At 55.3% G+C, this 26238-nt stretch overlaps 3 protein-coding genes across 3 annotated transcripts in view; 2 read left to right on the forward strand and 1 right to left on the reverse strand.

The window, feature by feature from the left end:
- The first annotated feature begins 505 nt into the window (after nt 1-505).
- Nucleotides 506-3680, forward strand: Ggt6 (gamma-glutamyltransferase 6). The gene is made up of 4 exons (XM_026393943.2): nt 506-733; nt 1355-1560; nt 1637-1750; nt 2641-3680. Exons 1-4 carry the CDS (start codon nt 576-578, stop codon nt 3678-3680), a joined length of 1518 nt encoding a protein of 505 aa, XP_026249728.2. The 5' UTR covers nt 506-575.
- Nucleotides 3681-6830: 3150 nt separating this feature from the next.
- On the forward strand, nt 6831-20282 carry Mybbp1a (MYB binding protein 1a). Its single transcript, XM_026393903.2, has 26 exons — nt 6831-7057; nt 7226-7321; nt 8063-8146; nt 8256-8330; nt 8426-8533; nt 9416-9591; nt 9687-9854; nt 9980-10097; nt 10740-11035; nt 11298-11408; nt 12040-12165; nt 12374-12541; nt 12627-12726; nt 14169-14268; nt 14400-14551; nt 14843-14929; nt 15015-15167; nt 15259-15432; nt 15517-15677; nt 16723-16975; nt 17162-17287; nt 17370-17438; nt 18008-18121; nt 18320-18415; nt 19106-19254; nt 19441-20282. Exons 1-26 carry the CDS (start codon nt 6866-6868, stop codon nt 19943-19945), a joined length of 3957 nt encoding a protein of 1318 aa, XP_026249688.2. The 5' UTR covers nt 6831-6865; the 3' UTR covers nt 19946-20282.
- A 146-nt stretch (nt 20283-20428) lies between these two features.
- Spns2 (SPNS lysolipid transporter 2, sphingosine-1-phosphate) overlaps nt 20429-26238 on the reverse strand; it is a 36536-nt gene continuing 30726 nt past the window's right edge. Inside the window, exons 7-13 of the mRNA XM_026393904.2 lie at nt 25885-26037; nt 25566-25755; nt 25193-25258; nt 22962-23060; nt 22704-22867; nt 22181-22227; nt 20429-21731 (exon numbers count right to left, since the gene is read on the reverse strand). Of these exons, the coding sequence (XP_026249689.1) occupies nt 22185-22227; nt 22704-22867; nt 22962-23060; nt 25193-25258; nt 25566-25755; nt 25885-26037 (715 nt within the window). The 3' untranslated portion in view covers nt 20429-21731; nt 22181-22184. The remainder of the gene's footprint in view (nt 21732-22180; nt 22228-22703; nt 22868-22961; nt 23061-25192; nt 25259-25565; nt 25756-25884; nt 26038-26238) is intronic.

Genomic DNA, 26238 nt, shown 5'->3' on the forward strand with positions numbered 1-26238 from the left:
TTCCAGGCTGCAGCTTCCCACAGAGGTCTGTGGCGCCGCCTGCTGGACAAGAGTCACATGACATGCCCCGGGTTTTGCCTTCACCGCCCAAGTTTTTTCCCCAGACCTCAGAGCCTTGTTCCCACCTGGAGACCACACCCCCACCTGGAGTCAACACCCCCCCACGTGACCGGGTCCTAGGCTGAGCCACCACCCAGGCCGCCAAGTAACCTTAGTTACTGAGTCCTCAGTCCCTAGAGTCTGGAGCAAGCCAGGAATCTCTGGCTGCTCCCCCAAGAGAAAGAGGCCTTTGGATGTCCCTACCAATGTCCGTGGCTTTGGGGCTAGGCTCCTTGACCTTGCTGAGCTGAGGTCCTGACAGGCAGCCTCACTGGGAACCTGTCATGAGAGTCCCTAGGCCCTAATGGGACGAGCTCACCCGCAGTTTCCCTGGCCCCACCCTGCCCAGACCTGTTCTAGATTCCTCCACCACCCTTCCCCAAGGCCACTGCACCTTCTGCCCGCCTCGCTGAGCAGTGCCTCCTGGTCTCAACCCGGAAGGCTGGCAGGACGACGGTTGGGTTGTCTCAGGGGCCATGGAAGCCTCGGCAGCGCCTGTGCTCTATCAAAAGCTGCAAATTTGGGAGCCAAACATGGAGTCAGAGGAAGAGGAGGAGGAGGAGCTGGAGGAGGAAGAGGAGGAGACATCAGAGTCCCTGGTTCTCTACCTCAGGAGGCCCCTGGATGCCCCTGGGTGAGTTGGGGAGGGGTGTGGATCCCTGATCCTCAGACTGGAGGCTGTCAAGTTCCTCTCTCTGGGACCCTGAAGCAGGGCAAACAGGGCCAGCTCAACCTTGGCTCAGCTTCAGGGACTTTCTGGATGAGTGGGGGAGGGGGGTCCCAGGCTGCAGCCCCAGACCCCGCTGAACCAGTCAGAAGTCTATGAGTCCAAAGGGACATCTGTACAAGCCAGTCCCTGTCCTATCCATGGCTGTCTTAGGTTCCCAGCCCCTAGCCCCCACCCCCAACACACACACCTGCTGGACAGATTAGGGCTGGGCTACACCTGGCTGGCCCCTGCTCTTCAGCCTTCTCTCCTGCCTGCCAAGCCCCTTCAGGCTTCTCTCCAAACTGGCTGGCCCCTGCCTCTCCAACCCTGCTACAGACAATCCCTCCAGAGCAGGCCACAGGTTCCCCAGCTCTTTCCCTCTCTGGGTCTTTGCCCACGCTGAGCCCTCTGCCTGGAAGCCTTGCTCTTCTTGGCAAACTTGTACTCTTGCAAAATCAAACCCTTTGGGGAAACATTCCCTGTGTTCTCTTGGGATTCTTTGGTATCCTCCTGCCTCAGCCCAGCTCAGAACACCCGTCTCTGCAGGAACAAGGTTGATGGGCTTCCCGGAGCCTGGGCCCGGCTGGTGGCAGCTCTGCTGCTGCTGGCTGTTAGCTGCTCCCTGGCTGTGAGGCAGTTCCAACGGAGGGGCAGCTTGACGGGAAGGTTTGGCTCGGTGGCGGTCCCTCCAGCCAGCGTACACTCCCATCCCACTGGAGTATACCATCACGGTGCCATCATCAGCCCTGCAGGTCTGTGCTGGGAGGGGAGGGGTCAGGGGTCACTTGTCCCCGCCACTCCCCCATAACAATCCCTTCCTTACTGCAGCCACGTGCTCCCACCTGGGCCAAGAGCTACTTGCTGCTGGGGGCAATGTCGTGGATGCTGGAGTTGGAGCCTCTCTGTGTCTGGCAGTGGTGCACCCTCATGCCACAGGGCTAGGTCAGTGACCCATGACCCTGACAGCAATACTCAATCAGGGCCCTGGGCTGTGACCTGAAATTCAGGCAGTCAGTGGCCTTGACCTCAAGGCTAGCTAGCCAACAGCACTGTTCTGTTTTCTGTAGTTTGAAAGTAATGTGACTGGCTTCAACCCTAGGCTGTGACCCTTGAACCCAGGTCTTTATAACCTTGACCCCAGGTGTACTGTCTACCTACCCAGTTGTGCTAGGGCAGTGGGCTAGGTCAAGAGCCCAAGAAAGACAATATGGGGATAGGAGATATGGGGTTCATTGAGAAATGCTTCTAGGAAGGTCCATTGGCGATGGGTGGGGCAGGTGTTCCTCTGCTCCACACAGTGCCTTTGACACCTCACCTGAATGTACCGTCTCTTTCTTCTTGTGATACTTTATCCAGAGGTGGCCTCCTTGAACAAGTACATCCCTCTCCACAATGCACTGATGTGTCCCAGTTTCCAAAAGGGCAATTTTATAGGTTGGGTTGCAGAAGAAGTAGTTGCTTTGCTGTTTGTATAACCAGCGTCCCTGGGAGCAGCTGTCCTGGTACATGTCCAAAACAAAACCCAGCTTTTTTTCAGATCATACTAACTTACCCTAGTTCCCAGCCTACATGACAGAAAGTTTATGTCCTTCTAGTTTATCTGGGCATTCCTGACCAGAGCCCACTCTTCTAGTTGCCTTGACCTGGTGGGGTTCCTGGAAATTAAAGGAATGTTCTAGGGATGTGGTGTCTTTTTGTCCTCCTTTTAAGGATAATACATTCCCAGGCTCATGGATCAGTCAGTAACCTTTCACCTGAGGATGCTGAGTGGCTCTGAGCCCAGTCCTGGCCAGCGCCCCTGACCCCTTTGTTACCCCTTTATCTCCTGCCAGGTGCCATGTTCTGGGGCCTCTTCCACAACAGCTCCTCAGCAAACACAACAGCTCTGATGTCAGGCCCAGCCCAGACCCTGGCCCCTGGCCTGGGGCTGCCCACTGCTCTGCCTGCCCTGCATTTGCTTCATGCACACTTCGGCCACCTGCCTTGGTCACACCTGCTGACGGGTCCAACCATGCTGGCTCAAGAAGGCTTCCTGGTGGACGAACCCCTGGCCAGGGCTCTAGCAACCCAGGGCACAAAGGGCCTGTGTCCACTGTTCTGCCATGCTGACGGGACCCCCCTGGGCCTTGGGGACCGAGCCACCAACCCAAAGCTGGCAGCTGTGCTAGGCAGGGCAGCACTCACCCCTACTCCAGCCCTTGCTGGAGATGAACTACTGAGTCTGCTGGCCAGAGATCTGGGGCTGGAGGAACCCTCAGCTAGGCCCATGCCCACCTTGGTGCCAGCACTGCAGTTTTCTATGGCCCAAGGCACTCTATTCACCACCCCTGGTCCCTCAGCTGGCCCAGAACTGTTGGCACTACTGAAGGCAGCCCTGCACTCTGGAGAACCCTACCCTGACCCCTGCCCACCCCTCCTGCAAACTGCTGTGACCCCTGTGAGTAGCATCCTGGCCACCGTGGACAGCAGCGGCGCTATGCTCCTTCTCACCTCCTCACTCAACAGCTCCTTTGGGTCTGGACATGTGTCTCCAAGCAGTGGGGTTCTGCTTAGCGATCTAGTGGACAGGTCTGCAACTAGTGCCTGGGCCTGCCCCCTCGTTCTCCGTGTCAGTCCGGATGACACAGAAGCTGATGTGATGGGACTGGTGGCCTCAGGAAACCCCAAGATGGCCAGAGCCATGACTCGTGCCTTGCTCAGCCATCTCACAAGGCCACAAACCCATACGCAACACCAGCAGCAGCCCCAACAAGGACCAACAGAGAGTTCCAGCACTTGTGGCCAAGGGACCCTACTCCAGGTGGCCACCCATGCAGAACACTCCCATGTCTCCAGTGTCCCTAGTGGCTGCTGCCCCTTCGAGGGGCTCTAATGGAGGGGCAGGAGTCTGATGGGAGACAGAGTTGTCTCAAGCCTGAGAGCAGGAGCAGAGCAGACTCAGCAACAATGGGGTACATAGAGACTGTGCATCTACTAGGTGCCATTGTTGGCTCAGCCCCCAAACTCTGGACTGGTCAGTTACCTGAGCTCAAGCTCTGGTATCCAGAACAAGCTGGATCACTCTTCATAGCATGCTCACTGGACGGAATTTCTGGCTTTTTAAAAAATCAGATATAGAGCCTGATGATAATGAGGAAAAAAGCATCAGGTCCTGGGCCTAGCTCTGAGTGCATATCACCTCTGGGAAAGACAAATGGAAGAATACCAAGCCCCTAACTAAGCTCTGGGCTTCATGGGATAGAGCAGGCGGTACTCAGGATCCTGCTGGTATCTCTGGCTTCCCCTCCATAGCCATCCTCTGCTGATCTTCTTCAACTGGATTGAAAATAAATAAACCTCAAGTCTCCAGGGTACCAAGTGCCATTCCTGCTTTTTGATTAATTTTCCATCTGCCTTGGAGGCACCTGATTTCAGAGTTTCCCCCATGACAGCACAGGTGACCAACATCCAGGGAGGATGTCTGAAAGCTTTCCTTGCTCTGCTTACCTTGTGCTTCCTGGGGCACCAGACATGCAAGGCAAAACTTTTTAAGTTTGCTTGCTAGAACAGACAAGAGTGGGGCAGGGTTTGCAGGGTTACCGGTTACCTTGAGTCCTGCAGAAGCACAGCAAGGCAAGCGTGGAGTAGAAAGTAAGAAGCTTCATTTAAAGAGTAGTAGAACAGATTTCTCCCAGGTGGAAGAAAGGGACCCCAAAAGGCAGTATCTGTTGGATGAAGAAGTCCCAACCCTTTTATACATCTAAAGTTTTCTTTGTCCTTTTACATTCCTCTCCTTTATCTTGTTCATTTCCCCTCATCCTGTGTATGTAATGGGAGGAGGGGGTTGCCAGTGGGAAGGCCAAAAGCTGGGAAACAGGTGGGCTGGAGGGGCCAAGGAGAAGTGATCCAGGCAGGAAAGGGGGCCCAGTGGAATTAATTAGCAATTCCCCTCAGGAGTTGCTTCATTAATAATTCTTTCTTTTTTTTTTTTTTTTTTTTTAATATACCAGGGATTGAACTGAGGGGCATTCCACCACTGAGCCACATCCCCAGCCCTATTTTATATTTTATTTAGAGATAGGGTCTCACTGAGTTGCTTAGCTCCCCGCTTTTGCTGAAGCTGGCTTTGAACTCGTGATCCTCCTGCCTCAGCCTCCCAAGCCGCTGGGATTACAGGCATGCACCCCTGTGCCCAGCTCATTAACAATTCTTTAGGATGGGCACTAGAGGCAGGGCTTTGGAGACCTTAACATTTCAATCTCTCAGGGGCAGTTTCCTAACTCAAATGGGACTCCAGCAGACCTGACTTACCTAGCTACACTAACTACCTGTCTTTAAATCTGGCTTCACAAGGGTAAGTAGGAGGTGTCCCAGGGAACTGGTTGCCAGGGGACTGAAGCTGGGTGTATGGTATTCAAAGGTCAAGGTTGGCCCAGACCTTCTCTCTAGGACTGGGGTCTCTCTGAATATGATACCACCGTTATGGGTGCTGAGTGCTGCTCCCTCACGTATTGAAGTATAACATTAGAGAAGCACGCCAAGACAAGCATTTGAAGTAGGGTTTATTTAAAGAGGGGTAACATAGAGTTCTCCTGGGAGGGAGAAGGTTACCTTCGCAATAGGTTGGAGCAGGGGCAGATTTTTTTGTGGGCGTGTGTGTGGTGCTGGGATTGAACCCAGGGCCTAGTACACGCCAAGGCAAGCGCTCCATCAACTATAGTCCCAACCTGGGAGCTGGTTATCTTGATAGGGTGGAGGAAGGGCTCTGAAGGCATTAGCATTTCAATCCCTCTCCAACTTCCCAGATCCAAATTAGCCTTCATTCTGACTGAGGACCTATCTTTAAGTCTGGCTTCAGATACAACGCTTTCCAAGCCAAGAAGCAGGGGTGGCCAGAAGCCACCCCCTTCTCTGCCATTGTAAAGAGCATCTCTGATTTAATAGAACTCTCCATCCCACCATCTCTATCTCCCCCTCAGGAAAAAAAAAAATCTTTATCTCCCAACTTAGCAATGTACCAAAATCTATCTAGTTATTTTAGCCCCAAACCTGGCATCCCTGTCTATTCCTCTTCCCTGACACCCAACCCATCACCTCCTCCAATCCCCACTCCAACCAACTTCTAATTAGCCCAAATCTGATCTGTTTTCATATCACAATGGTTTAATCCACACATCTTCCATCTTCCTGCTTCTTCTACCTTTGCCTGCAATCCATCCCACACACAGCAGCCAGATAATCTTTTTAAAATGCAAATATGATGTGAAACTCTCCAGGGACCTCCCAGCACACTCAAAATGAAATCCAAACTCCTGATCCTGGCCTGGGGTGCTGTAGGGGCTTGCTTCTCTGAACCCCACCCCCACCGGCTACCAGCCTCCTCCCCTTCATCTCTAGGGTTTCTGTAGCAGCAATGTCCTTTGCCCCTCCTAGATCTTTGCCCTAGGGGAGAATGGGTTCTTCTTGTCATTCACGTCAGCCCACAAGTCACCTCCCGGTGACTGACCACTCCCTCAAATCAGTATTTTAGAACCTACTGAATTCTTTTCAATTAGCAAGAGTTTTTAACGGGCATTGTATTCACATGCTTCAAAATTTTAAAAGCTGCCTCTGACCTCCTACATTCCTTCTTCTTCTTTTCTTTTTTCCATAGTTATCTTTGTAAGTGTATTTGACTACTTGTTCTCAGCCGCCTCCTCCCATTAGAAAGAAAGTACATCTAATTGGTGGCTTTGTTCCAGCCCGCGGCCCGGCTCAGCACGGTGCACAGCACCCAGTAGAGCTCAATAATTGTTGAATGGCTCAATGCTCGCAGGGGCCGCTCTGGGACGAGATGGATCGATCGCCCTCACTTGGACCTATTTTCCGAGTGGGATATGCAGGAACCCATGCCGTATGCTGAAAAAGAGAGGAACGAACTGAGGGTTTTCCACCCAGGGAGCGGAAAGGCGGGCCCTCTCTGGCCCCGCCCCGGCCCGGCAGGCCCCGCCCCGGCCCGTAGGCGGGCCGACCCAGTACGCCTGCGCCGACGCCTGACCTGGAAGCTGCTGTCTTCCGACCCCACGTGTTCCGTGGAGCATGGCGGAGCTCAAGAGTTGCGCTGTGGCGGAGCCTGTTTCTACCCAAGATGCGACGCAGGCCGACCGCCATGGCCTGCTGGAGCATAGCCGCGAGTTCTTGGACTTCTTCTGGGACATTGCAAAGCCGCATCAGGAGACGCGGCTTGAGGCCACCGAGAAACTGCTGGATTACCTGCGCACCAGGCCGACGGTATGGTGGCGGGGCCTGGCGCAGCGCGCCGCGGAAGTCCCGGCTAGGAAGCTGCCTCGGGCCCCGAGATTTGGGACAGGGACCTGTGGTAGCGACCCTGGTGCTAAGGAGGGTGAGGGCGGGCCCTTTTGTCACTGCTCCACACGGGGAACGCTGTTGGTTCCTTAGGGATCCGAGATGAAGTATGCCCTGAAGCGCCTAATCACTGGCCTGGGGACCGGGAGAGAAACCGCTCGGCCGTGCTTCAGTCTGGCTCTGGCACAGGTGAGGCGGGGCTCCTGGGCAGAGTGGTGGGGTGCTATGAGAACGGGTGTCTCCGCTGCAGGAAACGGGGCGTCGGAGTGAGAAGCCAAGGGCATCCTCACATGGAGCTAGTGTGAGCAAGGCCTGGCTAGGAAGAAATTCGGGCAGGTGGAATAAAAATTTGAACAAGTTTTCTTTAATGTTTTTGAGACCCGGGCCTGGCTGTGTTGCCCAGGCTTTCCTCGAACTCCCTATCTGCCCCCATCCCCAGCATACTGAGTACCTTTGATACTTAAATTAGCAGCATACCTCTTAGATGTGGCTGCTGGGATCGGGAAACTTTGGAGTGGGCTCCAGCAAAGCTCAGCGCCCTGGCCACATGAGGGATTTCAGCTGATCATGGGCCATTCTCTGAGAAACTTGTACAAAAGAGTAAAAACTTACTTCTTTAGGATCAGCCTAAAGAGGCTCAGAGCAGGTGGTGAGAATGGGGTGGGTTGTCTGGGAATCACAGGCTAAGCAACCTAAGGGGCTTAGCCACTATAGACCTACCTTCTGAACCCCTGGTGGGGCCGGGGCAGGGAAGCAAGATTCAATTTCATTTGAGCAGTGGTAGTCCATCCTCAGGCATCCTTGGGGTGAGACTCTGGAGCCAGGGTTTCCTGGGAAAAGTTGAAGGAAGAATGGAGGTTGGTGTCTGGTGGCACATAGCTGGGCCTCCCTGCTGAGCCCCTTTCTTCCTCCCTCCCCTACTCCTGGCAGCTGTTACAGTCTTTTGAAGACATCCCTTTGTGCAGCATCCTGCAGCAGATACAAGAAAAATATGATCTGGAGAAGGTGAAGAAGGTGAGCTGTCCCTAGGGAAGTCAACAATCTCGCTCTCACCCCCGGTGAAGGGATGGGGGGATGGAAAGCATTTGGGTTCTTCTCACCTAGGTCTGGAATCCTTTTCTAGGCAATGATGAGATCTGCTCTCTTTGCGAACCTGTTTGGAGTGCTAGCCCTCTTTCAGTCTGGCCGGCTGGTAAAGGTAAAGGCTTTGGGGATACAGGGGGCACATGGACTAACTTGGAAGTGAGGTGGGCACAGTAACATTTAACACGCCCTCTGCCCTCTATATACCAGGACCAGGAGGCCCTGCTGAAGTCAGTAAAGCTGCTGCAAACCTTGGCCCAGCACTACAACCACTTACACAGTCAGCCCCTGAAGGCCCTTATGGACATCCTCTCTGAGGTATGGGCTTACCACTGTGGGATCTATCACGGGTCACATTATCTGCTATGGAAACATTGAGAAGACTCCAATTACCACATGAGAACACTCTAGAGTAGCACTGTCCTATAGAATTATAAAGGTGTGTAACTGGAAAGTTTTCAGTACTTGTGTTGAAAAGGTAAAATTAAAGCTGTAGTTTGATAATATTTTACTTAATCTAGTAGTAAGTCTAAGATGCTCATTTAAACATGCAATCCATGTAAGGACAGATTCATTCTTTTTGTATTATATCTCTGAAATCAAGCATGTATTTCATACTTAGAACACATTTCCTTTCAGGTAAGATGCATTACAAGTACTTGGTAGCCATGCATGGCTAGTGGTTTTCCTGCTGGGCAGCACAGGTTTTAGATAATGCCTGACACACAGCGAGTATGTTAAACATTTCTTGTTATTGTGGTCAAGGCTGACCTTTCATGGGCCTCCATTGCCCTTCCTGAGACTGAAGTAGGTTCATACTAGAACCATTTGCTACTGAAGAAAAAGGAAGGGGCCTGACATGTCCCAGACTGGCTTTCTATGCAGTCTTACCTCAAAGCCAGAAGGACCTGAATCCAAATCCCATCTCTTCACATAGGGCCCCTTATATAAGAAATGGGTTCATCCTCTATAAGACCAGAAAAAGAATAACTTGAAGCATAACTCGGCCAGTTAGCATTAATGGGGTGCTTTATAAACTCAGCTTCCTGAGAATTTGAGATATTTCTAGCAAATGCCCTGGTACCTGTCAAGGTAGATTGTAACTATCCTACTTCAGACTAACATAATGCCATGAAGCCCCATAGATAGAACAGGTCCCAGAGGGGGCTACTTTGTCTTAACCTGTCTCCCCATTACCAGGTCCCAGAGGCCACATTCCAGGAGATCTTGCCGGAGGTCATCACAGGTGACCTGAATGTAGTTCTCAGTTCCCCTCACCACCTGGAGCTCTTCCTATTGGCTCAGCAGAAGGTGCCCACAAAGCTCAAGAAGCTGATGGGATCAGTCGACTTGCTGTCAGATGAGAATATTCCCAGGTGTGAGGGAATTGGGTCGATGAGCTCGCTCTGGGAACACTGCACCCTTGTCTGCTAGTGGGTGTTTACTGAGTCCCCTCTGCCATCCTCCCCAGTCTGGTGAATGTACTGAAGATGATGGCCACCTCTGTGAAGAAGGAACACAAGCTGCCCAGCCTGGCTTTGAACCTGCTCCGCCTGGCACTGAAGGAGGACAGGTTCTCACGGTTCTGGAAGGAAGTGGTAGAGCAAGGGCTGCTAAAGAAGCAGTCCTGGCCAGCCTGGTGCGTGTGGCATCATCTCCCCTTCACCCCCCCCCCACTCCCCCCCCCCCCGTATGGGTGGGACCTGCCCTGCAGTCCAGTCTGGGGCACTGGGAGCTCTGACCAGGCGTTGTCCCATTCCTTAGCTACCTGTGTTTCCGTCTGCTGGGCGCAGCCCTGTCCCTGCTATCCACAGAGCAGCTACAGTTGGTGATGCAGGGAGACTTGATCCGCCTTTTCGGAGAACACACGATCACTACTAAGGTGGGCTTTATGCTGTGCTGTTCAGCATTGCCAAAAAGGAAGGGCCAGACAGCAACCTCTTCCTGCCAAGGAGGAGGGTCTGGGGGCCTGGGGGGTCCCTGGCCTCTGGGTAGGGTGAGCTGCCTGACCCCAGCCTGAAGGGAGTTTGGGGGCTCAGGCCCTTCTGTCGTCAAGTCCACTTATAAGTGAGTATAGCCAGTTGTCTGTTTAGACTTCCCAGATTGCAAAGGATATGAAGATTAAACAAGTTGCAAGAAAATGTAGCATGGCATTGACACATAGTAAGCATGTGAGAACTGGTGGTTTTTTAATTCTAGTATAGTGTATCTAGGAAACTGGCATAGCAGGATTCAAGCCCAGGTCAGCCTGGACTCTTAACCACCCCTCCACGCTGCATCAAGCTGGGAAAGCAGCCCATCCCCATCGGTTGAAGTGAAATGGAGACCTTCTGAGGCTGGCGGTGCAGAAACAGGAGATGTCAGATATAGGGAGGCCTTGACACCAAACAGAAGTGATGGGGGAACAGGGAGTCATTGCAAGTTTTAATTTCAACCCAGCTGGGTACAGAGGAGGGGTTCTGGACCTGGGTTTAGCCTGTAGTGGAAGAGGCTGGTGGTGCTAACCCATGCCTAATTCTTACAGCTCCCGAACCAGTTCAAGTTTGTCCCAGAAATGAGCGAGTACATTGGCACTTTCCTGGAGGGGAGCCAGGATGACCCTGAGCGGCAGTTGGCTGTGCTGGTGGCCTTCTCATCCATTACCGAACAGGGCCTCCCTGTCATGCCTACCTTCTGGCGAGTCACGCAGTTCCTGAATCCCCAGGCCCTGCAGGACTATGTGGCCTGGCTACAGGACATGTTTCTTAAGCCCAACCTGGACTCCTTGATTGAGTTTAGTACCACCAACCAGAAGAAATCCCAGGATGCTTCACTCAACATGTGAGTGGGCCTGGGGACAGGGGGCGTACCCAGGCTTCTGGAGTTTTCTTCCTGAACTACTGTACCCAGACTCTCCCAGTGTTGTGGCTTCAAACTACAAAAGGGTGCAGGGAAGAACCTTAGCTCTTAAGGATGGCCTTGGGCTTGCCACCCTGGTGTTCAGGGCAGGAAGATCTTGGTTTCCTGTCAAGATGGGGCAAAAGAATATCCTGCTTTTGACATTTCTGAATGGCTTCCATGACCTTAGCTACTGTCTCTCCAGGCCTGAGCGAGCTGTGTACCGTCTGCGGAAATGGATCATCCATCGAATGGTGAACATTGTGGACCAGTTGCACCAGGAGAAGGAAGAGGCCTTGATTGATCAGGTGGCCAGGTACGAAATGTGTCTGCTTCCCCAACTCCCTGTGGGTGGTATGGCCAAATAATTGGGTCCTTTGCCTAGTCCTAGTTTGGGTCTTCATTGAGCCAGATGCCTTCAAGTTGAGCCATACTAGGGAGCAGCAAGCAGAGGGATTTAGAGGAATTCTCCAGAAACCTAGGAAGTGTGGGGCTACCGAGGCCTGACAGGCTCAGGCTTGCCCTGCATGTACTACAGGCAGCCTTTGCACACAGATGTTGTATGGGAAGCTCCACATCTCCCATCTGCCAGACACAGAGCCAGGGTGGGGGGGGTGTTTGTTCCATGCACACAATCCCACAGGAAGCAGCCTCACCAGCCCTGCATGGGCCTTGGCCATTGGCTGCACAACCTCACATCTGCCTTGGTCCAAGGGAGGGGCTCTCCTTTTAGCTCCATGCTCAGCTGGGGATTTGGGCCAGAGAAATGACCCCTTCCTGTCATTGCCTGGCTGCTTCTGGCCTTGCCCCGTAGGCCCCAGAGTCTGTGCCCAAAACCAGAGTTATGGCTCCTTCCTCCTGGTACCACACCATCTATGGTGCCACCTCAAGAGGGGAACCTGTCAAAACAAATGGCGCTGATAGGCAGCACTCATTGCTTTCCCCAGGTTTTGTTTGTTCCACTCGTTCTTTAAGACAAAGAATCCCGTGGATCAGATTCCAGAGACTAAGCAGCAGTTTTCCATCCCTCTGGATGTCCGCACCAGAGATTTCATCATCGCCGCTTTCTTCAGGTGGGACTTGGGCAACTCAGGAGAAGCCTGGGGGGTGACAGTGGCCTTGAGAACACTTGCTTCTTCCTATTACAAGCTGGGAGCAACAGCAAAGTTCCAGTGTGTTCTTCTAGGTCCAGGGCCTGGGGACTGAATCCTGGGGTGGGTAGAGGAATGGTGTCATGTTCACTAGTAGAGACCTGTGACCCCTGTCTCCACTCTTGCCCAGCCTGCTACAGACACTCAGCATAAAGTTCAAGCAAGCACCAGACCAGACCCAGGGTGGGAAGTCTTGGACGTACCACCTGGTGCAGTTGGCAGACACGCTATTGAACCACAGTGGCAACGTGGACGCCGTGACACCCTTCACAACGGAGCAGCGCCAGGCCTGGGACCAGTGAGGGCATGGAACTTCAGAGGTGGGTGGGACACTTAGGTCTGGCTGGCAGCAGTCATCTGCAAACATCCCTATCTTGCCACAGGATGCTAGAGACCCTGAAGGAACTAGAGGCCCGCTCCTCAGAGGCAAAGGCCACTGCCTTCCAGCACCTCTTGCTCCTGGTGGGCATCCATCTCTTCAAGGTATGGTGATCTGGAAGGGAGGGACATAGGAACTCGGTGTTCTACGGCACAATGGGTCCCATATTGAGAGGCTCAAGGGCTCTCTGATGGCCAGGGAAGGCTCTGTGGGGGCAGAAGTTAGGTTTCCCAAGATATCCCAGTCCTATGCAGACTTTGCAACCCAGGGGAAATCTCTGTCCACTTGCCAGACACCAGACAGTATCCCAAGCTTTCCATGCAGGGCCTCTTGTAATCCCCACAGCTTTGAAGTAGGCACTTCCCCGCATCTGAATTATAGGGAATCAAAAACAAGTAACTTGTCCTGTACCTCATAATAAGTGGCTGGGTTACAATTGTCCCCCAGGATTTCCCAGATGTTCCTCACTGACCAGAGGTGATGGATTAGAAGGAGAAAATGGGCCTTGGGGAGGCAATCCCAGCATCCATTAGGTGTGTCATTTTGATAGTCAGTTAAAAATGGTACCTAGTTTTTATGTTTCTCCTCCCTGCAAGACAGTGGTAGTGGCTGAGGTTTGTGTTTTTCCTCACTGTGGATCCTCCTGAACTATGGTGTCTCCCTTTCTGTTCTTTTGAACAAGAGTCTTTGAGCACATGTAAAGCTCAGTGCCAGTAACACTTGTGACCTGTGGGGTTTCTTCTTGACGCTAAGCCCTGGTTTCTTCAGAGGCATTCTTGAGGTGGCCAAAGCTCTTAATGAGGCTGCTCTAGGTCTTAGTAAATCTGAATAGACAGGTCCTGCCTTTGTTCTTTTCTTGCCACTTGGCTGAGGCTTTTATTTCCAGTATTTGGCATCAGGCCTTTGATAGCGATAGGACTCCAGTAATTCTTGGACACGTGTGTAACCTATCCCAGACCCTGGGGTCTCTGAGATTGACTTGCAACCCACAGGACAGGCACCTGCCCAGTCACACCACCAGGTAGCTGGAGACCAATGGCCAGGGCTTAGGCTCCCATTCCCCTGCCCTAGACATCAAAGCTGCCCAATGCATCATGAAAGGGACATCTTCCTTCTAGGTACCTCACATCAGAGAATGCTTTCTACAGGTGCCTCACCCCCAACATGGTGGATTAAAGTTTAATTATTTTCAAGTTCAATGCCAAGCCAAGTGTGAGGGGTGGTAACATAAAATTGTGCATTGGGAGTCTGTGACCCACTGGCTTCCTCAGGTTCTGCTTCTCTGGTTATCAAAGGGAAATTGGGTTCCATGTTCCCCAAGGGCTCTCAGATCCAGGGGTTATATGTGATGTGTAAAAGGGTCATTAGCTCTTGGGCTGCCCCCAGTCTTCCATTCTGGGTGATGACAGTGACTTGTCACAGGGCAGACAGTTACCAGAGTGTTCAAAGCCTCTAAAGTGCCAGCTACTACTGTGTGGTCGTCCCCTCCCCTGGCTCAGCAGGGGCATGAGCAAGGCCCCACCCCTGATTTCTCTTCTGCCCTTAGTCTCCCACAGAGAGCTGTGATCTCCTAGGCGACATCCAGACCTGCATCAAGAAGAGCATGGGGGAGAAGACCCGTCGCCGTTCCCGTGCCAAAGCCACTGGTGGGTCATTGCCCCTGGGGTAGGGTAGGAAGGGTATGTCCTTGGGGGTGATAGGGAGCCAGAACAGGGCTGACCTGGGTAGCCAGGCCAGCAGTATTGTGCCCAGACTCAGCCCTCTTCCCTGCTTACAGACTCACAGGAACCACCATGGGTGGAGGTGATGGTGGAGATCCTGCTGTCCCTGTTGGCCCAGCCCAGCCACCTGATGCGCCAGGTGGCCCGGAATGTGTTTGGCCACATCTGCCCCCACCTGACCCCACATGCCCTGCAGCTAGTCCTGGATGTGAGTTGGGCCTTTGGGAAGAGGAATCTGGGGTGGGGCTCACCCTATACCATGCTATACTAGGAGTGCCACATCATCCCTCTGTCCCCTGCTCTAACCGGCAGTCAGGGGGCATGGGGTCCTTGCTCAAGCTGTTGCCCTGCCAGCCTCTTCCAGGCACCTGAGGCTTGTCAAGGAGACACTGGTAACCCATTTTCTTCCTGAGAGGAGAACCTTTGACCAAGACCAGTGTCCTGAGATGGGCTGGGGTACGGTGCAGTAGGTAGGAATTGACCTGGGAATCCTTCCCAGGTGCTGAACCCTGAGACAAACCAGGATGAGGATGACAACGTGGTAGTCACTGATGATTCCGACGAGAAGCAACTAATGGATTCAGAGGTACCTGGCGGTGAGGGGCAGGCTGGGTGGGCAGCTGTCAGCAGGCACGTGGCATTGGGGAGGTCTGACTCACATGCCACCACAGAATGAGAATAAGGACAGTGAAGACAATCGAAACTCAGAGAGTGAAGAAGATAGTGAGGATGGAGAGGAGAGCGAGGAGGAGGAGCGTGATGAGGACGTGGACCCTGGCTTCCGCCAGCAGCTAATGGCCGTGCTACATGCTGGGAAGGCGCTGGTGAGCAGGAGCCAAGGGAGGGACTTGTGCATGGCTGTGTGTGTCTGTGCCTTCCTGAGGCCAGGCTGATGGCTGGGCCCCTGTTTCTCAGGGTGGAGTGGATGGTGAGGAGGATGAAGAGGAGCTGGGGGATGAAGCCATGATGGCTCTGGACCAGAACCTCGCCAGCCTCTTTGCTGAGCAGAAGCTGCGTATTCAGGCCCGGAAAGATGAGAAGAACAAGCAGCAAAAGGAGAAGGCGCTCCGGGTGGCCTTCCAGATCCGGGTGAGCATGCCTGGACCCTGCCCCTCCCCTCCCTCTGCACAAGCTCCCATGCTGCCTGACCGCTCCACCCCACCTTGGCCATAGGTGCTGGACCTTATTGAGGTGCTGGTGACCAAGCAGCCTGAGAACCCCTTGGTCCTGGAGCTACTGGAACCGCTGCTGAGCATCATCCGGCGCAGCATGCGCAGCAGCAGCACTGCCCGGCAGGAGCAGGATCTTTTGCACAAGACGGCCCGCATCTTCATGTGAGCAGGGCAGGGGTGTAGAACAGGCCCAGAAACAAGGCTGGGGATAGCCAGACCTTCAGGGTTACCCAGATAGGAAGATTGAGCCAAGATTGAAACCCAGGTCCGATAATTCGAGCTCCCTGCTCTGACCTGCGGCACGTGCCACTCAGTAACTCACAGAGCCCTTAATGCATCCTCCCATTCTCAGACTTCATGCCACCCAGACCCCAGAACTGGGAGTCTTTGGGCCCCAGCCCTTCCCTGCCCTCGCAATAGTTAGGACACCAGTCATCCAGTACCGTAGTCCTACCAGGATGACAGGCCTGTGGTGGGGGACCCACTGTGGGGGTCACTAACCCAGTCCTGGGAAAAGTGGGAGCTGCAGAATTAATGAGAGGTCATCAGGGGCCTAGGGCAGGATAGATGGGAGGAAATGTGAGGAGCTGGTCACGGCAGCTGCAGCTGGAAGGCAAGGCAGGCAGCGCAGCAGGAGGGCCCATATGGGCCGAGCTGGTCCATGGAGCCATTTTCCACAGGAACTAGGGGGCAAGGGAAGGCCTGAGATGGAGAGGGTTTGGAGAGGGCTGTTCTAGAGGCAGAGAACTGGGCTAGAGCAGCAGCTGGAGAGAGACAATGTCTGTGCCAGTTTCTGACCTGCCTTCCAGAACTAAGGTGCTGGAAGAGAAGGCCTAGGGACCTGGGACACCGAGTAACATTGCACAGACATGGTAGTGGCCCCCAAGACAAACTCGTGCCAGCTCCAGGTCACGCTTGTTCAGACAGTTCTGCCTTCTGCTTGGATAGTGTCCAGTTTGCCAACTGTCCTCCCTCTCATCCCATGCTCTCCTACGAGAGACTATGTAGGATGTCGATAGAAGATGGGGACCAATCGGGGTGTTAGGTGCCTGGGCAGCTTTTTCTTCCCTTTGCCTCATGACCTCAGAGCAAATCCATAGGACCTGAAGTGGGGCTTAGGGTCGTTCCTCTTGTAGTTGGTTGGCTTTGCTTGGCAAAAAGTAAGGTGGACAGAAGTTCTCATTGATTCTGCCTCTCCCACCCCAAGGCAACACCTGTGCCGCGCCCGGCGCTACTGCCATGACTTGGGTGACCGGGTCGAGGCTCTGCACACAAGGGTGGAACAGCTTGTGCAGCAGGCCAGCCGCCAGGCCGACTCCTCTGTCGCCCTTTACTACTTCAATGCCTCTCTCTATCTGCTGCGTGTGTTGAAGGGCAACACTGTCAAGAAGGTCATCCACAAGAGCCAGAAGCAGAAGAGAGCCAGCACCAACATAAGCTCCGAGCCACAGGAGCCACAGGTAAGCCAGGCCTGTCCTGAAAGGGCTTGGGAGGGGCCCTAAGCTCAGCACAGGAGGGGGGGTGCCATCTCCAGCATTTTACACCTGGGGGTTTGAAGATAAGATTTCCCTGGGACCCAACCCTTGGCCTTCTGAAGGCAGTCTGGGCTCTGCTCTCATCCTCACCCTGCCTCTCACCTGGCCCAGGCTGCCAGCTGCTTGGACTTGAACCTCGTGACCTCGATATATTCAGGAGCACTGAGTTCCTTCCTGACCAAGCGCAACAGCCCACTCACTGCTGCCATGTTCCTCAACCTCTTCTCCCGGTTCCCAGTAAGTATCAGAGCCAGCCAAGCCCCCTAAGGGTCCCTCCCCAGTCCAATTACCACCTTATGGCTCTTGTCATCCCCTACAGGTGATCTGTAAGAACCTGCTCCCCATCCTGATTCAGCATGTTGCTGGCCCAGCAAGGCCCCGCCATCAGGTAAGGGCCTTCCTTGGTCCCAGCAGAGCCTATGTGAATTACTTGCTTAGCTCCCTTCTGCCTGAGTATTAGTGAAGCCCAGAAGCCCTGCCCTGCTGGTCTTGGCTGTGGTGCATGCTCTTCAACAAGCAGGATGGCTGATCTGAGGGGCAAGGCCAGCTTTGCTCTTGTAGCAACCACTTTCAATCTGGCCTGAGCCCTTAATCTCCCTGCAAGAGAGGCACAAGAGATGCCTGGGTGTCTGGTTGGGTGCTGAGGCTGTTGAGGCGGCTGGAGGGAGGTGGCACTAAGTTTATAAGAGGGCCAGGAACTATCCCAACCTCAGATCCCGCCCCCAGCCACTTGGGCCCCTTGCCTGTCCCCAGACCTCAATGTCTTCCACCTATATGAGAAGGGACACAGGTGGATGATCACAGAGCCAGAACAGCAGGGAGTTCATTGTGCATCACCTAGAGCCACGTGACCTTATTTATGAGGTGTCCAATGGATTCCTGAGCTCTCAGTGGTTCCTGAGCCTTGGCCCAGCTTACCAAGGCCCCCGGTAACCACCATCAATCTCCTTGCTGCAGATCCAGGCCTGCCTGTTGCTCCAGAAGACTTTACCCAGGGGGGAGCTGAGACCATGTTTTGAGGAACCTGAGTGGGAGCAGCTGATTGTCCAGATTCTGGTGAAGGTTACTGAGGTAACAGCCATGGAGCGCCCTCCTCCCAATGCATCAAGAATGGTTCTCTGGGAACTTGAGCCTCCAGAGTGTGGTTTGAGGGTGTCCCAAGAGACATTTCCTCCCTCTGGGTTTGTCTGGTGAGTGGGAATGGACAGAAAAGCTGTCCACTGGGACGGCAGCTCTCCCAGTGCCTGATTCTGACTACTTCCTCCCTAGAATCTGCGCACGCTGGGGGAGGCGCAGAACAAGTCGGAGCACCAGAAGGAGCTATCTTCCCTGGGGCTGCTCAACATTCTCCTCAAGAGTCACAAGGTGAGGCAGCAGCCTTGCAGCTGGGCCCAGTCAGGAACTTGCATTGCATAGGGTTCTGGCAGCAGACTTCCCGGGAGAGTCAGGGCTTCATGGCAGCACGGAGATCACCAGGCAGGACTGTGGCGGCTGGGTGCCAGTGGGAAGAATCAGACTGTCCTGATTTAAGTGACTATAGAGCCATGTGTGGTTGAAGGTGACACTTGGGAAGACAGCACCACACCTGTGGCTGACAAGGTGGAGGTGGGTATGGGGTGTTTGCAGGCTTCAGTAAGAGAACTGAGAAGGGTCTAGGAGCACTGGAGGCAGTGGGTGGAGTTGGAGAAGATTGAGTGTGGACAGCAACTAGGAAGGAAGCCCGGCCTTGAGCAAGAGGACATGGAGGGGTGCTGAGGAGTTGAGTCGAAGCTGGTGGGGTATGAGATGTTCACAGACTGTCAAGGTAGAGAGGCAGCTGGAAATGGGCCTCTGGGCCCGTCAGTCTGGCCAGAGGGAAGGGTTTCAGCCAGAGTGGAAGGCAGGCTTGGGCTCTGAGCAGTGCTAAAGAGAGAAGGCAGGGCTCAGGGCAGAACCTTGCAAAACAGCAACATAGGGGTAGCAGCTGGACTAAGGCAGGAGGCCTGGGGCCCAGGAGCCAGGGAGAGGCCCTGCCTCCCATCACCACCGCAGCTCCAGCCTTCCCTTCCTCTGCAGAGGCGGGCTGGGAACCTGACCACACTCCTAGATGTGCTGCAGGGCCGGCAGCAGATCCTGCAGCAGAGCTTGCAGCAGGGAGAGCACTTGATTGGCTCCACCCGCCTCCACGACCTCTACTGGCAGGCCCTGAAGATGCTGGGAGTCCAGTACGTTCTGGGAGGATGACCCTTACCTTAGGAGGGGGCTGGAAAGACCCTCCCACCAATGCTGCACCTATTTTGGTTTGCGTTCTTGGGCATGGGAGCTTTGGGTACCTGGGTCCCACAGGAACTCAAGGTAGAGGTGGCCCTGCCCTCACTGGATACTTTCTTGCCTTGCTCACTACCTCCCAGGCGCCCAAAGTTGGAGAAGAAGGATGCCAAGGAAGTTTCCAGTGCCACCCAGAGTCCTGTTAGCATGAAGCGGAAGAAAAAGGGGTTCTTGCCAGAGACCAAGAAGCGTAAGAAACGCAAGTCAGAGGATGTCACAGCCATAGCCACCGGTGAAGACCAGCCCCCAAGCACGGGCAAAAGGAGGAGGAAGAAGATAAAAGCCAAGACCTCAAAGCTGCAAAACAGAAGCGAGAAGCTGTCCCAAGTGAATGGAGTCACTCCCACATCCCCGGCAGAGCCTGCAGGCAAAAAGCAACAGCAGAAGGCTCTTCCCAAAAAGGAGGTCTCAGGCAAATCCCCACAGTCCGCCCTGCCTCGGAAGAAGGCAAGGCTGTCTTTGGTCAAGAGCCCTAGCCTGTTCCAGGGTGGGGCCAAGAGAAAGCGAATGATGCGCAAGAAGGGGCGAGTGGCACAGACACCTGCCTGCCCTTCCTCCCCCGCCACCAGAAGCCCCGTAGACTCCTAGTTTTTTTTAATAAATAAGCTGCAGTCTAAGATACCAACTGCTGCCTCTGGGGAGTGGGTCAGTTGTTAGTCTGTCAGGCCGTATTTCCCCAGGGGTCCCAGGGTGGTACTTAACACCAGAGCTGTGGGGTGAAGTCAGGCCAGTGCAGGTGTGATCATTTCCTGGGTGCAACCCCTACCCATCCCTAGACCATTTTGCAACAAGAGCCATCAGGACATGATTTAAATAGGTTTATTTCTTCATTTACAAGAGGAATATATTTGGCTTATCTCTTAAGACTCTGAGATTCACAATCAGCAGCTCTAAAAAATAAAGGAGCAGTTTGGCTTCCGGAAGGAAGAGGAGGCAACACTGGACCTGGTTCTTGTACAACAAGAAAACATTGCTGGGGCCCCGGCTGAGGCTGGGTGGAGGCCAGACTGATCTTTGGGGGATACCATCCCCACCCCACTCCCTTGTCTAGCCCCCAGGGTGCCCCAGAGCTTGGTGGGGTGGGTATTCCACTAGCTAACACCACTGAAGCCACAGCCAGCCAGTAACTAAGGGGCAAAGGGAGCATTGTCCAAGCTCAGGGTCTCCTATGGGCCATGACAGCCCCCCCTGGACCAGAGCCACCTTGATTGCAGCAAATGTGCAAGGGGGTATGGAGGCGGTGGGGATCAGCTTCCCCAGGGGCTGGTGTGAGGTGGCAGCTTTACCTTAGTGTGTGGTTTCAAGGATAAGTGTGTGTACAGAGATGGGACTGGGTGAAGGCCTGCCCCCCGCCCCAGAGTCAGCTGGGAGTGTGTGTATGCGCGTGCCTGTGAACCACTGCAGCCTGTGGCTGGTGGTGTTGGCTACTGGACAGGCCTCAGCCTCCACAGACCATCTCCTGGGCAGGAAGCTGAGTGCATAGCTGCGTCCTCCAGCAGCCAGAGCACTGGCTACTGCCCCCTGGGTTCTGGGAATTGCTCTCTGGGCCTCATCCTTGGAAAAGGCTCAGCCAGCCTGGAGGGAGGGAGTGGGCCCCTGGCTGTCTGTGGGGTGTCAGTGAAGGTGCTCCAGGGGTCCAGCAGAGGTGGGCTAATGGGTAGCTCCCAGAGATTTCAAGCCGGGTGTACAGCTGCTGCCAGCTCCCTGTAAAGGGACAGTCCTCACCTGAGACCTCCAGGTGAAGAGCCAGCCTAAGGCAGCAGGGACAAGTGTCCTCCAGAGTGACCAGCCAGGGTAGGAAGCACCCAGTGAAGGGTGCTGGGTTCCATGTGCCAGCTTGAATCCAAGGTCAGAGCATGGTCTCTGTGCCAAGCCCTTCATGGGGCTTCAGAATTTGAATTGTGGCTCTGAGGCCTGAGCCATATCTTCTTGGTATAGTCCAGCACCCACTGGGTCTTCAAAGCTGTGTAGAGTGCCTTGCCCAACATACTGTGTGGGGAAGTCCAGCCCCCTGGCCCCATGACCTTGGGAGGGCAGGGGCTTGCCCAAGATCACATAAGCTGGTGGCAGGCCAGGTTCTCCCAACACTCCCACTTGGGGCTGTCTTCTCCCTTGGCCCCAGGGCCCCTGAAACCCAAACCCAGGACTGGGAATCTGTCCAACTGAGTGGCTCCAACACACACAGCCTTCCAGGTTAACTGAGGACGCAGCCTCCTCTTGGAGCCAGGGCCACTCAGCAGTCCTAGGCCATAGAGAATGGGTGCCCAGCTGTGAGTCACACAGAAAGCTTTGAGACAGCCCTATAGGTCCGGGATGCTGAAGGACATCTCCCAGACTAGGGAGGAGCGAGGGTTCTTCACTGTCCCAGCAGCACCTGAAGGGGGAGATGTTAGGTCAGAGGTGAGGCTTTGGGGGCACATTCCAAGCCTTCCCTCCTTCATTTCCTTGCTGTTTGGGCCAACAGGCCTTCCTCTGGAGGCCGAGACTGGTCTTGCACTGCCAGGAAGCTCTAGTTCCTGAGGCCAGGCCCTAAGGAAGATCACAGCAGGAGTTGGGCTCTGCCAGCTCTAGGAAGATTTGGAAGTGCAAAGCTGGGGAGTTCCTGGTCAGTCCCAGCCCAGACCCACAACCTCAGCGCTTCTGAGGGAGGGAGGGAGCTAATCTAACAGAAGCCTGCCTACCTTGCCTAAATCAGTAATCTCGGGGCAACACTGCAAGAAGAGACCAAACCCAAGGTTGGTGGGATGAGCTTCTCCGGGATGTCAGGGAAGTTGCTCCGCTAATACCCTGTCCCTCTCCCACGGGCCTGTGGCCTGCACTCACCACCTCAGACTTTCATGGATGCGGGTGGCATCACCAGCTGGTTCACCCTGGGGGAGAGACGGGCGGGGGTCAGGGTGGCGCATCAGCGGGGGCCGGGCCCGGGCACAGCTCTGGCACATCGCATCGCAGGGGCCGGCTGACCGGAGGTGCTGGGCAGGGACCTCGTCAACCCCAGGGGGAGGTGGGAGAGCCCAGGGGTGAGGAGAGAGAGAGAAAGAGAGGAGTAAAGAGAAGAGGAGAAAGAAGTCAGAAAATGAGAGGAAAAGGAAGGTTAGAGGGTCCCAGCTCTGAAAACCCTGGACCTAGGAACCCAAACCCCATCTAGAACCACTGCAGACTACCTGGGGCCACTACTGGCCCAGTGTGTGATGGAGGCTGGGAGCTGGACCTTGGCAAGGCCTGTGGCCGAGGTGTGGTGGGGCTGGGCCCTGGACTACAGCATCAGGTTACCCCCACCCCAGGACAGCGTGGAGGGGCTGCCACGCTGTCCCTGCTTCACAGGGCCACCCCCTGCCCCACTCACTGCTGCTCAGCCTTGGCACGGTCACTGAGGAAGAAGAGAGCAGTGGCGAGGAAGAACATGCCACCCAGGACCACGACGAAGGGGCAGAGCATGAGGGCATAGCCCAGGCTCAGGAACTCCCAGAGCGGGGAGTCCTTGGTGCTCTGGCGGATCAGGTCCGAGATCTGTGAGGATTTGGTGGGGACGGGGGTGAGGGCAGGGCCACCTCCTGAATTCGCCCAACCTCCCCAGGCCAGTCCCACTCTCTGAGCCACTCACAAAGCCTATGAGGTAGGGGCTTCCGGCATCGCCCAGCAGATGAGAGGTGAAGCTCTGCAAGGCCACCGCAGTGGCCCGGCGGGTGGGAATGACCACGTACTGCAGGAGACAGAGGCAGTCAGTGGCCGGAGGGGCCAGGCCCACCCCACGCCCAGTCCTATTCCTACAGTATGACACTTCTAAAGCCCCTACTGCCTCGGACTCCTGCCCTGGTGTCTTCCCCTTGCCCCTGGGGGTTCCTCTGTCCCCTTCCCCTGCCCTCTCCTTCCCTGCCTACCCTGTAGGTATGGCTGTCCCTGTGGTTCCTCTGCTCTTCCTGCCTGGAGCTGTGTCATACCCACAAACAGCTCTGGTCACTACTGTCCCCAGCCCAGGCCACTCTGTCCTCCTCTAGACCTCCCTTCATCTCAGAGACAGAAACCTTCATCTCTATCCTTACCACATCCAGTCAAGGAGAGAACAGTTTGGGGGTTCCCCAGGACCAGCCCACACCAGCTTCTTCAGGCCAGAGCTCTTTGAGCCTTTGGGAAGCTGAACCCTGAGGAAGAGCTGCCACCTCCCCGACCCACTCTCCCTCTGCTCAGGATGTTCTGCACTTGGCAGGGAGCTAGGTGCTATGGTCAGTGGACACTGATGCCCAGAGAGGAGCCAGCCATTCCTGTGGATCACACGGAGTCCTGCAGTTCTAGAACTAGAACTGTGACCTCTTGCCCTCACCTCCCACCAAACATCTTGTGTCCCCCTCCATGTAGACCAAGCAAGACTAAGGCTGGGACAGTGGGGACATGTGGAACAGGGCCCTGACCAGAAAAACTTCCTCTTGAATCTATGGGCACCCCAAGTACTAAATGCCAAGAATTGCTGGGCCTCAGACACACCCCCATCAGTCCAAGCAGGCTCTGACCCCTCTCCAAGTCAAGACAGAAAGGGTGGCAGAAGAGCAAAGCAGGCAGGGGGTGCCCTTTGTCCCTGAGCCCAGCCTCACCAGCTCAAGGTTGTGGACAATGTGGGAGCAGTCAGCATCCACCAGGCACCGTAACTGGGGGAGAGAGACCTGGATCTCCCAGGTTAGATTAGATTGCGTGGCCCCATTTCCAGCAATAATTAGTCACTTAACTGTGACACTTAATAAACTGGGACATGATTTCCCTGGGATCCAGACCTTGTCAGCAGCTGTCCGGGGCTGCCCCTGGGAATGAGACAGGGAGGAAGTGCTGCCTGGCACCAAGGGCTCTTGACGCACACGGACTGGCTCCCTGCTTCACTCTGGGGCCATCCAACCCCTGCCACCACCCAGCCCTGCACTGAGACACAGAACTGAGTCAGAAGCCCACCACCTCCACCCAGACATGGCCTGATGGGGGACAAAGAGCGATGGCAAGGGGAAGCAAAGAAGAGGGAGGCTTGGGGCGGGGCAGGGCAGACTTCCTGAAGCAGAGGGCTAGCAGGGGCCCAGTGCCAGACAGAATGTGACCTCCTGGGCAGTCCCATGTTTCCAGGCCAGACTCAGAGCACCCTCAGTATCTCTCTCCCCTACACCTCCGGGCATTCTCCCCCATGCCGGTCCTCTGTACTTCTTCTCTTAGTCCTCTCCTGACCCTGACCAGGAGGGTCCCCAAGGAACAAGGGTCATATCCACCCTGCCCCCCACCCAGAGTACCACAAGTAACTAGACCCACTGCCCACTCCTGGCTCCTCCCAGGCTGCTCCCATCCCCACCCAGGGACACAAGCCCCTGCCGGCTGCTCAGACAGCCCTTTGTCCCTGGCCTGCTGGTCTGCAGCCCATTGTTGGCCCTGTGAAGACGGCCTCTGTCCATCCAGCCCAGCCACAGGCCCACAGGCAGGCAGGCGTGCCTGGGACCCAGGCTGAGCCGGGAGGGCAGAGTCCACGGACTTTCAGACCCTGGGGGAGGAGTGCTGGCAGGCAGCACCACCTCGGTGCCAGCCTGGCACCACCAGCCTCCCAGCCACAAACCTGAGCCTCCAGACAACTCCCTTTCCCACCCCCACATTTTATCCTGGCTGCCGGCTCAACCGCTGTTTTCAGGGCCTGCCCTGGTGTAGACCTCCAAATCTCTAATCCACTCCCTGCCTCTGGGTTCACCCTCCCAGCAGGCCTCCCTGCTGAGCCCTGCCAGCTCTCCCACCTCCTCACTCCCCCCATCCCAGCTGCCCCTGTGAGGTTAAGGTCTGGGTCAGCACATGGTGACCTCAGCCTGCCCGGCTCACCATGAGGATGTCCGCAGTGATGGCCCAGTTAGAAAATAGCAGTGTCTCCCCAACGAAGATACAGATCTAGCCAGGAGAGAGAGAGAGAACAATCATCAGGCAAGCCCTCCACCCACTGGCAGCCCCATCATACTGGCTCCTATCATGGAGCCCCAAAGCCTCCAACCCTCCCAGGGGACCCCCACCTCCTGATGGTCAGGCTCTTGAGGAATGGGTCAAGCCATGCCCACAGCGCTGAAGGACACCCAGAGGCCCTGAACTGAGCAAAGGCAGGCAGGCGACCAGAGGACAAGAGCCTCCCCGTGGGGACAGAGGGTTCAATGAGTCAAACTGCACTTCCAAGCCCCCGAGCCTCCTGCCCCCCTACACTCACATAGGCGCCCACAATGCTGCTCTTGGCAGCCACGAAGATCAGGCAGATGAAGATGGCGGAGCCCAGCATTCCCACAGCACACACCAGTGGGTCGGCCCGCTGGGTCCTCAGGCGGCACCAACGCGTAGCTCCTGCACCAGTGACCACACCCAGGAAGCCCGTAAAGCAGGTGATGGCCCCAAAGATGAGGCTATGAGGACACAAGATAGTGTAGGGTATGAGTGGAGTAAGGTGTGAGTGGAGGGGGACATGGCTGGGGCAGAGGTGCCCTCTCATCCAGTGTTCCTCACCACCCAGGGTCCAGCTGAGCAAGGCCTACCTGTCCTTGGCCCCGCAGGGCGGGCTGCTGCATGGCTCTGCTGTCTTCTGCACAACTTGGGCACGGTGCAGATAGAGCGGGATCCACATGCCCAGGGCCCCTGTGGCGAAGGACACGGCCGACGTGGCCAGGGAGGAGAAGACGTAGCTGCGGCTGGGGAAAGGCCAGGGCAATGACACTGAGCTGAGGCCAGAAGCCCCAGCAGCTGGAGTAAGCAGCCCCAAGCATGGTGGCCCAGGAGGCTGCCTCTTCTCCCCCCCACACCCAGGTAAAAGCCTGTCTCCCCCAGACAGGCCTCACCCCACACAGGCTCCAGGGTGAGGCTTCAAGCTGCAGGAATAACCAAGTCTAGGG

The sequence above is a fragment of the Urocitellus parryii genome, chromosome 7 (genome assembly GCF_045843805.1).
Source record: "Urocitellus parryii isolate mUroPar1 chromosome 7, mUroPar1.hap1, whole genome shotgun sequence".
Lineage (NCBI taxonomy): Eukaryota > Metazoa > Chordata > Mammalia > Rodentia > Sciuridae > Urocitellus > Urocitellus parryii.

What these genes read in the sequence shown, in the direction of transcription:
- Ggt6 (XM_026393943.2), top strand. Translation starts at nt 576, where the DNA reads ATGGAAGCCTCGGCAGCGCCTGTGCTCTATCAAAAGCTGCAAATTTGG. An exon ending in TGCCATCATCAGCCCTGCAG is followed by an intron (nt 1,561 to 1,636) that starts GTCTGTGCTGGG and finishes TCCTTACTGCAG; the next exon opens with CCACGTGCTCCCACCTGGGC. An exon ending in CCCTCATGCCACAGGGCTAG is followed by an intron (nt 1,751 to 2,640) that starts GTCAGTGACCCA and finishes ATCTCCTGCCAG; the next exon opens with GTGCCATGTTCTGGGGCCTC.
- Mybbp1a (XM_026393903.2), top strand. Translation starts at nt 6,866, where the DNA reads ATGGCGGAGCTCAAGAGTTGCGCTGTGGCGGAGCCTGTTTCTACCCAA. An exon ending in TCAGTCTGGCTCTGGCACAG is followed by an intron (nt 7,322 to 8,062) that starts GTGAGGCGGGGC and finishes TACTCCTGGCAG; the next exon opens with CTGTTACAGTCTTTTGAAGA. An exon ending in AAGACGGCCCGCATCTTCAT is followed by an intron (nt 15,678 to 16,722) that starts GTGAGCAGGGCA and finishes TCCCACCCCAAG; the next exon opens with GCAACACCTGTGCCGCGCCC.